We start from the raw sequence: 12394 nt of genomic DNA, 5'->3' as shown, positions 1-12394 counted from the left end.
AAAGAATTCTCTTGTACTCAAGTTCATTGGCAAGTTAGACGTCCTATTGCATTTGCTGTGGCTTTACTAGGGACTTTGGTATTCCCACGAGAACACGGATGCATTAGCACTTGCATATGTTCTGTGGCTCGAGTACTTTTTGAGGGAGTAGATGGCGAAGAACTCACTGTGGTTCCCATGATTTTAGCAGAAATATTTCGAGCTCTTGGGAAATGTAAAAGAGGGGAATCAAACTTCTTTGAAGGTTGCAATCTTCTTTTACAAATGTGGGCAATGGAACATTTTCACCAACGTAAAAACATGGATGATATATGTTTTAGCAACATAAATCATATTAACAGTTTTTACGATAGGATGAAAGAGTTTGTGTATCCGATTGGTACTGATGATTGGTATGAGTTTCTGGCCCACCGCACTAGTGACCAAATTCAGTGGAAATATCCATTACTCTCACGTTCCCCTGCCTATATAAGATGTAGAAGGTTTTATTATATCGAACTTATTGGGTTAAAAGGTCTCCAGCCATATGCTCCGGTGCGCGTGCTTCAACAGTTTGGTCAACCACAAGTAATTCCTCTTCGAGCAAATATGAGAAATTCTGAAATTTCCTTTGGACCAAACTTTGAAGTCCCTAGAGCCAAAGAGATTCTTCATGAGTGGGACAATATCCTCACGATAGATATCGGGAATGGGCCTGAAAAGGAAATTCCAGAATACCAGGTATGGTTTCAAGAAGGTCGCAATAGCATAAGTTCAGAAGGTGAGCAAGGTTTTGAGGATATTGGAACGACGATTTGGATAAGACATTCTCGTCTTGGAACCAAAATAGTTACTCCTGAAATGTGGGCTCAAATGGAAAATATAATGCGATATTTGGACAATGCGGGAGCAGGACCTAGCAACGTGGGAGCATCATCTTCACTTCCTCCCCCAGTGTGATTGACAGCAGTTTAGGCCAAGTCTTAGATTTGTCTTTATATTACGTCATCTTTTATGTATTTCTTAGTTTCTTCGTTGTACTCTTTTATTTGTATTAATGAAAGCTTGGCCTTCTGTTTCCCAAAACTCGAGTTGTCACAAATTAATAGCTTGGATCAATCTATCATAATCACATCATGTTTGACATTTAGGCCCACCTCTGGCAAAAAGAGGTACCGTGCATATTAGGATGCATTTTCTTTTTGAATATCTGTTTTGTTATATGATTTACTTGCTGCGTAACACATGTTTGTTCTCTATTTATTTACTGTTATTATTCAATTATTTGCCTAATTATTAATATTATTGAAACAACGATCACCCACTTGATACTAATATTTCTCTCTTTTGAAGGTTTTCTTCCTTTTGATTTATTTCCCCAAAGGTTGATTTGCGTTGACTACGAACTGGCGGGTCATCCATACTTTACGAGATCAAAAACACGTGCAGACATGACTGATTCAGGTGCATCTGATCAAAACGGTTTGGGACTCGTCACTGTCCTGAGAGATGAACCCGAGACTTCGGAAGGAATGGAACCAATCCCTTATGATGTACACATTGCCAATTTGATGCAAAAAATGGCCGATATGCAAAGTGAGATTGATCTACTTCGAAACCTCACCAATTTGTCCATCACTTTGAACACGCCACTTCCTGAGCATGGAACAAACACAACTACTCTGCCTCTTTTTCCACATGTTGACTCTCCTACTCCTCAATACTTTCCACCAAACCCTTCCCTTCACAAGACCAATCCAACTGCTTCCAAACAATCCACCAACCCTCAACAACCCAACTTTCCACAAAACAATTCGCAACAAGCCAACCCTTTACCCTTCACTACCCCATATGCGCCCCAAACTTCACTTACCCAAACTCCAGTCATCCAAACTAACCCACTTACCCAAACTACCCCACTCACCCAAACCGCCTTACCTTCCCAAAAATACCAAACGACCCAACATATACCGGTGGCACACACTGCAATCCCTAACATGCAATATGTGCCTCAAGTATATGTAGCGGAAGCTCAACCTTTCCTTAATCCAATGCCAACCCTGCTAGAAGTCGATCCATATGAAGAGATGGAGAAAGAAGCAAGGTCAAGAACAGATGACAATGTAGCAAGGGAGATTCATAATTTGAAGGAAGCTTTCAAAAATATCCAAGTCCATAAGGGGGTTGAAGGTCTTGAATATGAGGATTTATGTGTTCATCCCGATGTTGAATTACCCGTGTGGTATAAGGTACCAAAATTTGATGTATTTGATGGGAAGGGAAATCCTCGAGCTCATTTAAGGTCGTATTGTGACAAGTTAGTTGGAGTGGGGAAAGATGAGGCCATTAGAATGAAGTTGTTTATAAGGAGTTTGACAGGAGAGGCCCTTGATTGGTACACGAGTCGAGACCCACAGAAATGGAATAGTTGGGGTGCGATGGCGCAAGAATTCATGGATAGGTTCAAGTTTAACACTGAGGCAATTCCGGACAGGTTCTACTTGATGAAGTTGGAAAAGAAGTCAACAGAGTCATTCAGAGAGTATGCAATGCGGTGGAGAGCAGATGCCGCAAAAGTTCAACCACCAATGGCAGAAAGTGAGATGACCTCTCTTTTTATACAATCCCAAAAAGATGCAACGTACTATGAAAAGATGATAAGTGTTGTAGGGCAAAAGTTCTTTGAGGTTGTCAGGATGGGAGAATTTATTGAAGAAGGTATTAAAACTGGGAGAATCACTAATTTGGCAGCCCTGCAGGCGACAAGTAAGGCAATTCAGTCGGATTCAATCGGAGGAGCCCTTAAGAAGAGGAAGGACGGTGTATCTGCTGTCATGACTATCCAGGAACGTAGGCCAAACCAAATGTTAACCTACCAAAACCCATTACCCCAACCTTCATACTACAGTCAGTATACCCAAATTCCTCAACCCTATTATCAACCTTCACCTGCCCCTTACCCAGTTTACACCACCCAACCAACATATTATCCACCTAGAGCACCTGTCTATTCAAATCAATCATGATACCAACCCACATATCCATCCCAAGCCCACTATCAACCACAAAACCGTCCATCAAATGCACCCAGACCTCGCCCAAACTTTGAAAAAAGGCCAGCCAAAACATATACACCTTTAGCTGAACCTTTAGCCCAACTATATGAACGGTTGAGAACCGCAGGAGTACTCCAACCAATCCAAGGACGAATTCCCAATCCCCTTCCTGGATGGTATGACGAGACTAAGCACTGTGCATATCATTCCGGAGCTGCTGGACATGATACTGAAAGTTGCCTTACTCTCAAAGATAAGATTGAGGCATTGATCAAAGAAGGAATCATTCAACTTAAAGGTGTTGCCCCAAATGTAAACAACAACCCACTGCCAAATCATGGCAATGTTAACATGATCACCGTTGATGAAGATTGCAACTTGGAAGGGACCATAGTACCAGTCAAGATAGAGAATAATGTCGAGACATCGGCCTTGATTTCTCCTGTAATCACAGTCCAAGCACAAGCGCCAATTGAAGTGGAAGTTTTTCTTCCCAAGCCTAGGATCATAGCCCTTGTCGCTCAATCATCCCCTCTTGACACTAATGCAGTTCCTTGGGATTACTCGATTGATGCAAGGGACAAAGGAAAAGGAAAGATAGTTGTAGAAGCTGCTGCTGCAGGAATGACAAGATCCGGGCATTGTTATGCCCCTGAAGAAGTTGTACGAGGAGGACCAAACAAGGAAAACAACCAAAAAAGGGTTGTGACAGAGGCTGAAGTGGAAGATTTCTGGAGGAAGATGCCAACTAAGGAATATTCAGTTGTTGAACAGCTAAAGAAAACTCCTGCTCAAATTTCCTTAAAGGCCTTATTGATGAATTCTGCAACTCATAGGAATGCTTTGGTGAAGGTTTTAAATGAAGCTTATGTTCCAGCTGAGACCACTAGTGAGAGCTTTTCTGCCATGGTAGGACAAGTTTTGGAAGCTAACAAAGTCACCTTTCATGAAGATGAGTTGTTGCCTGAAGGTTTGGGACATAACAAAGCGTTGAACATTACTGTCAGATGTAGGGATAAGTTTATTTCCAGAGTTCTGATTGATAATGGTTCAGCTGTTAACATATGCCCTTTCACTACTCTTCGAGCTTTGGGAATTGACATTGGAAAGATTCGTGAAAGTCATGTAAGGGTTAGAGGATTTGATGGGACACAAAGGGGAGTCATTGGAGAAATTGATCTGCCATTGCAAATTGGACCTGTGGAGTTCATTGTAGAATTCCAAGTGTTGGATATATCTGCTAGTTATAATTTGTTACTTGGAAGGCCATGGATTCATATGGCTGGTGCGGTCCCTTCCACTTTGCACCAGATTTTGAAATTTGTTTGGAACCATCAGGAAATTGTTGTTCATGGAGAAGGTAACAACTCAATATATCCTGAAAATTCAGTCCCTGTTATTGAAAGTATGGAGGAGTTGGATGGGTCTGTATTCCATATTAGGGAAATTGTGTGTGCTACTCAAGTTGGAAAGGCGAATTTGCCACGTGTGCTTATGATGGTGGCTTGGGAAATGTTGAAGAATGGTTTTATCCCGGGTCAAGGTCTTGGAGCGAAATTGGATGGAATAGTGGAACCAATTCAATTGCCTGGTCAGAAATACACCTTTGGTCTTGGATACGAGCCTACTCCTGAAGAAATCTCGTCGGCTAATCTCAAAAGGAAAAATGACAATCCCTTACCACAACCTATCCCGCCCTTGAATCAGTCATTTTCCAAGGCGTTTGCTGCAGAAGGATTAGAAGAAGCTATTGAAGATAACCTCACAGAAGGACTCAAAAACTTGTTCATTGAAGAAACGGAATGCAATATGATTTTGGAGGACTGCACTGAGGCCCCGACCATATGGGATGCTATGCCTGGAGATGCTTTGAACAATTGGACTTGTAACCCGTCCTCGTTCCTCCGGGAATCTTGGTAGATGATTGTATTAGAATTAACAAAACAACATGATTCAAATTGAGGCCTGAATCGTGTTTTTGAATTTGATGTGTTTTGCCTCCATCTTTTGAAAGCTTAAATGCCAAATCTATGTTACCTTTTTCTGCTTTAAATTTTAAAATTTGTCCTTGATTATTTATTTTATTTTAATCTCTTTTCTCTCTTTCAGCAAGCAAACTAATAAATCTGTCAATGCCGAGAATGTGACATGTAATGAAACGAGCGAACAAACCCCGAACAGTGAACAAACTTTTGCAGAATATGAAGAAAATGTGCAGTCTGGAGAGTTGACCAAGGAGTTTGAACATTTTGAGAATAAAGAAAAGCCAAACTTGGATGAAACAGAGACGATAAATTTGGGAGATTCGGCAGAGTTGGTGAGAGATACAAGAATTAGTGTCCATTTGACTTCGTCCCAAAGAAAAGAACTTATTGATCTTTTGAGACAATACATAGATGTGTTTGCATGGTCTTACGATGATATGCCAGGTCTAAGCACGGATATTGTTTCACACAGATTGCCAATTGATCCCTCTTGCCCCCCAGTAAAGCAAAAGCCGAGAAAGATCAAGCCTGATTTGAGTTTAAAGGTTAAGGAAGAAGTCTCCAAGCAATTTGATGCCAATGTCATTCGGGTCACCAAGTATCCCATGTGGTTGGCCAACATAGTACCAGTGCCAAAGAAAGATGGAAAAATCAGAGTATGCGTAGATTATCGAGATCTCAACAAGGCTAGTCCGAAAGATGATTTTCCTCTCCCAAACATTCATATACTTATTGATAATTGTGCAAAGCATGAGTTGCAGTCATTTGTTGATTGCTTTGCAGGATATCATCAGATTCTAATGGATGAAGAGGATGCGGAAAAAACTGCATTCATCACGCCTTGGGGAGTGTATTGTTATCGGGTAATGCCTTTTGGACTCAAGAATGCAGGGGCAACATATATGAGAGCTATGACTACCATATTTCATGATATGATCCATAAGGAGATTGAAGTTTATGTGGATGATGTCATCATCAAGTCACGGAAGAGCTCAGATCATATAACAGATTTAAAGAAGTTCTTTGACAGATTAAGGCGGTACAATCTGAAGTTAAATCCCGCAAAGTGTGCATTTGGTGTCCCTGCCGGGAAGCTATTGGGTTTCATCGTGAGTAGGAAAGGGATAGAGCTGGATCCTTCAAAGATAAAGGCTATTCAAGACTTGCCTCCTCCAAAGAGTCGAAAGGATGTAATGAGTTTTCTTGGTCGCCTCAATTACATTAGTCGATTCATTGCACAATCTACTGTAATTTGCGAGCCAATCTTCAAGTTGCTGAGGAAAGATGCTGCAACAAAATGGACGGAAGATTGTCAGAAAGCTTTTGAAAGAATCAAGGAGTATTTATCTAGTCCACCAGTCTTGGTGCCCCCAGAATCTGGAAGACCGCTGTTGTTGTATTTGTCAGTGTCTGACAATGCATTTGGATGTGTGCTGGGACAACATGACGAAACTGGAAAGAAGGAGCAAGCTATATACTACTTGAGCAAAAAGTTCACTCCTTATGAAGCTCGGTATACTTTATTGGAGCGCACTTGTTGTGCTTTGACTTGGGTTGCACAAAAGCTGAGACATTATTTATGTGCGTATACCACTTTTCTCATCTCAAGGATGGATCCACTCAAGTATATATTTCAGAAGCCTATGCCCACTGGAAGGTTGGCGAAGTGGCAAATTTTGCTATGTGAATTCGACATTGTTTATGTCACTCAAAAGGCCATCAAGGGACAAGCGCTAGCTGATCATCTCGCTGAAAATCCCGTGGATAAAGAGTACAGGCCTCTTAAAACTTATTTCCCTGATGAAGAGGTTTTATTTATTAGAGAGGATATTTCCGAAGAATATCCCGGGTGGAGAATGTTTTTTGATGGTGCTGCGAATTCCAAAGGAGTCGGTGCTGGAGCAGTGTTGATTTCAGAATCAGGTCAACATTATCCTATCTCAACAAAGTTCAGATTCCTATGCACAAATAATATTGCGGAGTACGAGGCTTGTATTCTTAGGCTTAGAATGGCTGTTGACATGAATATACAAGAATTGTTGGTTATAGGTGATTCCGACTTATTGATTCATCAGGTTCAAGGCGAATGGAGCACCAAGAATGTGAAGATACTCCCATATTTGTTGTGTGTGAAAGAATTGTGCAAGAAATTCGTCAAGATAGAATTCAAGCATATTCCACGAGCTCAGAACGAGTTTGCAGATGCGTTGGCAACACTGGCTTCTATGATTCAACATCCAGACAAAAACTATATAGATCCAATCAAGGTCAATGTGCAGGATCAACCAATCTATTGTTTCCATGTAGATGAAGAACCGGATGGAGAACCTTGGTACTATGACATTAAGAGGTATCTCAGAGAAGGAGACTATCCAGAAGGAGTAAACAATGTTCAAAAGAGGACACTTCGGAGACTCGCAAATCACTTTTTCCTAAGTGGAGAAATCCTATATAGGAGAACTCCAGATTTGGGATTGTTAAGATGTGTTGACTCTCAAGAGGCAAGCAAGTTGATTGAAGAAACACATAGGGGTACATGTGGGCCACACATGAATGGTTTCACTTTGGCAAAGAAGATTCTACGAGCTGGATATTTTTGGATGACCATGGAAACAGATTGCATCCGTTTTGTGAGAAAGTGTCATCAATGTCAGATTCATGGTGATTTGATTCGGGTTCCACCGAATGAGCTAAATGTGACAAGTTCTCCTTGGCCGTTTGCAGCTTGGGGCATGGATGTCATTGGCCCTATTGAGCCAGCCGCCTGAAATGGACACAGGTTCATTCTGGTAGCTATTGATTACTTCACAAAGTGGGTAGAAGCATCTTCATACAAGTCTGTGACAAAGAAGGTGGTGACAGATTTTGTTCGTAATAACATCATTTGTAGATTTGGGATCCCCGAGTCAATTATTACAGATAATGGAGCTAATCTCAATAGTGGTTTGATGCATGAGATATGCGAGAAGTTCAAAATTATTCACCGCAATTCCACTCCTTATCGACCTCAGATGAATGGAGCAGTTGAGGCCGCCAACAAAAATATCAAAAGGATATTACGGAAAATGATTGATAACTACAAGCATTGGCATGAGAGTTTGTCATTTGCCCTTCTTGGCTACCGCACCACAATCAGGACTTCGACTGGGGCAACACCTTATCTTTTGGTTTATGGAACAGAAGCAGTATTACCAATGGAAGTTGAAATACCATCTCTGAGGATCATCCAAGAAGCTGAGTTAAGTGATGCCAAGTGGACGCAAAGCCGGTATGAACAATTGATGCTCATTGATGAAAAAAGAATGAATGCAGTTTGTCACGGGCAACTTTACCAACACAGGATGGCCAAAGCTTTCAACAAGAAAGTAAGATTGAGACAGTTTGAACCGGGACAATTGGTGTTGAAGCGAATATTCCCACACCAAGATGAAGCTAAGGGGAAGTTTGCACCTAATTGGCAAGGACCTTACATGGTTCACCGAGTACTGACTGGAGGAGCTTTGATTCTAGCAGAAATGGATGACAAGATATGGCCAAAAGCTATCAATGCAGATGCGGTTAAGAGATACTACATCTAGAGGTTTCTATTTCATATTCTTGTAATCTTTTTGTCATGTATTGGAAATTACGTCTTGACCTGATTCCCATGGCGGGATACGTAGGAAATCCACATCGGATTTGGTCCTTTAGTGGGTTTTGCAAAATTTACTTTCTATGTAATATGAACTACGCTTGGCCTGATACCCTTGGTGGGATACGTAGGCGGCCTATATCGGCTTCGGTCACTTTATTAGATTTTTTTTTATTTGTATGTAGCGAACTACGTATGGCCTGATTCCGTTCAGATACGTAGGCAACCCAAGGAGGGTTCAGCCCCTTTATTTCAATTTTTATTGTATCCTTAGGTTATGTTTGCCTTGGTGCCTTGGTAGAATAGTGTGCAGCCTACAAAAGGTTTGGTATCATCATAACCAAAAGACAACGTATCTCTTTCGCCAAAACTGGGACAATTTTTAAGGGCGTCACTGCAAGAAGATATCAAGCTATTTGAAGAGTATATGGTCAATCGAATCATCCAACAGAAGAAAGACTTCAGATAAAGGACGTTCGCTTTGTTTCATGATATGTCACAATTTGAAGTTCGACAAAATTCTTTATTGATATATATACATAAATAATTTTATCTTATTTTCAAATATGATTTTCAATCAAATGTTTTCGTTTTATTTATTTTCTTATTATCCATTTAACCAATATTTAGAATTGACGGAGGTTATGAGTCCAACCAAAGCTGGAAGAAAGAAGTATGAAGAGCCAGACCTTCAAAGTCAACGCGAATCAACCTCCCCCAAAACTTATAATTTTTCTTTGAGTGCAGGTTTATCAGAATTACCAGAAGCTGAGAAGTCAATAACATTCATAGCATCGAAACGACTCTATGTCGAGTGGTTTGAGTTACTTACTTATAAATTTATAATTCAAAAACTTATAAGTAAAGCTTTATAAGTTTTCAAATGTGTTGATAACAAATTTTATTTAATAAAACAATGCACATGATTTTGCTCTGCATAAATGCCTTTAAATGCACTGCACAAATGCTTTCAGATATTTTCAAGCGCGCTGCACATTTGCTTCGAGATATTTTTTAAACGCACCGCACAAATGCTTTCAGATTTTTCGCATACATGCTTTCAAATACTTTAAACGCACTGCACAAATGCTTTCAGATATTTTCAAATGCACTGCACAAATGCCTTCAATTATTTTCAAACACTGCATAAATGCTTCTAAATATTCTCAAATGCTTTATATTTCGCACAAATGAATATCTTCAAATGCACAAATACTTTCAAGTATTTAAAAAGGAATTCTACATGACTTTATCGCTTTCTAATGCATTGCACAAATGCTTTCAGTTGATTGCACAGATGCTTTCAAATATACTGCATAAATGCTTTACCAGTCTTCATTGCTTTCAAAGACCTCATTTTCAGAAATCACCTGGCTTAAAAGGTCTCATTTTTAAATCATTTGGCTAAAAGCCTCATATCCATAATTTATTTGGTTAAGGCCTCATTTTCATTAATCATCGCTGAAAAGCATCATTTCTCATGAATCATCGGCCTTAAACCCCTTTTTCATAAATTTTGCAAGATTTCATCTTATTAAGTCATTTCGGCTTGCAAGGCCGCATTTTCATAAATTCACACCCAGGAGGTGTTATTTCCATATGTTTATCGCACCATGCTTTATGTTTAATATTATTAACTGTTTTTGCAAGTTTGAGTTCTGCAGGAGTTTTAGCACAACGTGAAACTTCATCTAAGCAGTGAACTGGGGCAATTTGTTGAGAAAGTTTAGCTTTCCAACAAAGGTCAAAGGTCTACCTCGAACTCTACTCGATTTCCAATCTTGAATACTCTCCTAGATAACAATACCAATAACATCATAATTCACACCAAGGCAAACTTTGATACATTTGTTGGTTGGGACAAAATTGGCTTCTACGTCAACTTCTTTGCCCAAAAACTCTTACATCGTCTCTGGTCAAAGAGGGACAAGTTGTTGACACCCAATTTTGACCCTCCTTCCTTCTAATTTATTGTTTTTGAGCTTCTAATTTAATAACGTATAAAATTATCCCTTTCACAACTATTTTTATTACTACAACTATATATCTTCTAAAATTATTAGTTTTATTATCAAAGTTACTAATATTATTTTTTATACCTCTTATCTTAAAAAATCATTTGTCATCATTTTATTTCAAGTTTCATATTTTGTTAAATTAATTATACGTTGATATCTTGTATCTATATTTAATACTAGCATAAAGTCGTAATATCGATATTTTTATTTACGTAAATTATTAGTTGTCATCTTATAACATTTTAAGTATTGGTTATTAAGTTAGAAGTCCAAAACAATTCAAAAGAAGAAAAGATCCAAACAAAATTCAGCCCAAGCTAGGATGTAACCCAACATTTATCCCAAGAACTCAGCCCAAATCCACTCAAATATTCAGCCCAAATGTGAGCCCTAATTCCAATTTGTGCATACAGCTGCGCCTAGTCCAAAGGAGCAGCATCGTTCTTCCTCTTTGAGAAAGTTTCAGAGACCTTTAACATTATGCAGATCTTAGTGTCTCCATTTTCGTGCAAGAGCTTCACCTCTCTCTTCTGCAAAAAGCCCGCACCCTCTTCCTCTTCCTGATTCACTTTTTTTTTTCTTTAATTCGGTCAACAAAAAGCCAAAATACTTTTGACATCTCTGATGAAGAATCACATGTACAGTTTTGAATTCAAAATGGCTCTTTTGACTCGATTTTAAAGAAATCCCGCCAAAATCAAGAACCCTAATTCCATCCTATAAGTATTAGGAGAAAGTGTCTGTTTTGGGGAGGTTGGAGCAGCCGCTGTCGTCCTTTTGAAGCACCATTTTTTTTTTCTTGCTCTAGCATTTTTGGTTTCGGTTTGGTTTCAGACCACAACAAATACATTGTTGTTTGCTCTATTACTCTCCTTGTTGTTAGAGTTCGAGTTCAAAGCCCATCGGATTTAAGATTCGAGACCTGCCTCTAACGTTCACTGCCCCAAAAAAGGTGAAAACTGATTTTATTCTTTTACTTCATAATACTTTTCTTTCTCTTTTTTTGTTAACAAATCTTGTATGTAGAAAGCATATTATAGTGTTTCCTGCCACTTTAAAAAAATATATGCTTTGGTTTTGGTGAGATTTGCAGAAGAAGTTATTTTACTAAGTTGAACATACATCGTCTGTTCCTAAGTCTAATGAACTCGTATTTGATAAAGAATACATTTTTGGATTTTTTCCCTTTTTCAATAGTATTTAAATATGTGTTTTGTTAGGATATCAAGTTTCTTGTTAGCTGCATGTTACCTGTGTATACTAAATAAATGGAATTTATTTATTTTGAGCATTTTTTATTAACCATTAGTATATAAATTTGTATATATTGAACTGTCATGTATTATTTTTAACAAATAATGTTAGTCTTAGTCTACTTAGAATAGATATTGCCGTTTATACTCTTACTAATTGTTGTTTGTTGATTTGGTATTTTTGAGTCCATGTGGTATTAGATACAAAATATTATGTGAAATACTAAGTGTGTGATTTATCTCCTTCATTTTGGGCTGTTTGAACTTCTTTGTATGATTTGCGTAGATTTTTTTTTTTTTTAAAATCAAATGAGTTGCTGCTAATTTCTACCTCTTTTTTCTTTTCTCTCTTATACATGTACACTCGGGAGCGCATATGGAGTTGCAACATGACTCCACCTCTATCCAAATTAGAGAAGCGACCTATCTTGCATTTAGCTCGTGTCTAGAATGATTCACTCATTCCAAAAGA

The 12394-nt window shown here is 38.8% G+C and overlaps 1 protein-coding gene across 1 annotated transcript; it reads left to right on the top strand.

The window, feature by feature from the left end:
- The first annotated feature begins 1430 nt into the window (after positions 1–1430).
- LOC125850434 (uncharacterized) lies at positions 1431–8598 on the top strand. The gene is made up of 4 exons (XM_049530289.1): positions 1431–2829; positions 3163–4951; positions 5145–7736; positions 7800–8598. Exons 1-4 carry the CDS (start codon positions 1431–1433, stop codon positions 8596–8598), a joined length of 6579 nt encoding a protein of 2192 aa, XP_049386246.1.
- Positions 8599–12394: the final 3796 nt, after the last annotated feature.

The sequence above is a fragment of the Solanum stenotomum genome, unplaced genomic scaffold (genome assembly GCF_019186545.1).
Source record: "Solanum stenotomum isolate F172 unplaced genomic scaffold, ASM1918654v1 scaffold1704, whole genome shotgun sequence".
Classification (NCBI taxonomy): domain Eukaryota; kingdom Viridiplantae; phylum Streptophyta; class Magnoliopsida; order Solanales; family Solanaceae; genus Solanum; species Solanum stenotomum.
The sequence above is the reverse complement of the archived record's forward strand: the minus strand, read 5'-3'. Positions and strand labels throughout refer to the sequence as shown.

Bases quoted from the DNA above. Each gene is read 5' to 3' on its own strand.
- LOC125850434 (XM_049530289.1), top strand. From the start codon at position 1,431: ATGACTGATTCAGGTGCATCTGATCAAAACGGTTTGGGACTCGTCACT. The intron at 4,952-5,144 runs GTAGATGATTGT...TCTCTCTTTCAG, and splicing joins TCGTTCCTCCGGGAATCTTG to CAAGCAAACTAATAAATCTG. The intron at 7,737-7,799 runs GTTTGCAGCTTG...AAATGGACACAG, and splicing joins GTGACAAGTTCTCCTTGGCC to GTTCATTCTGGTAGCTATTG.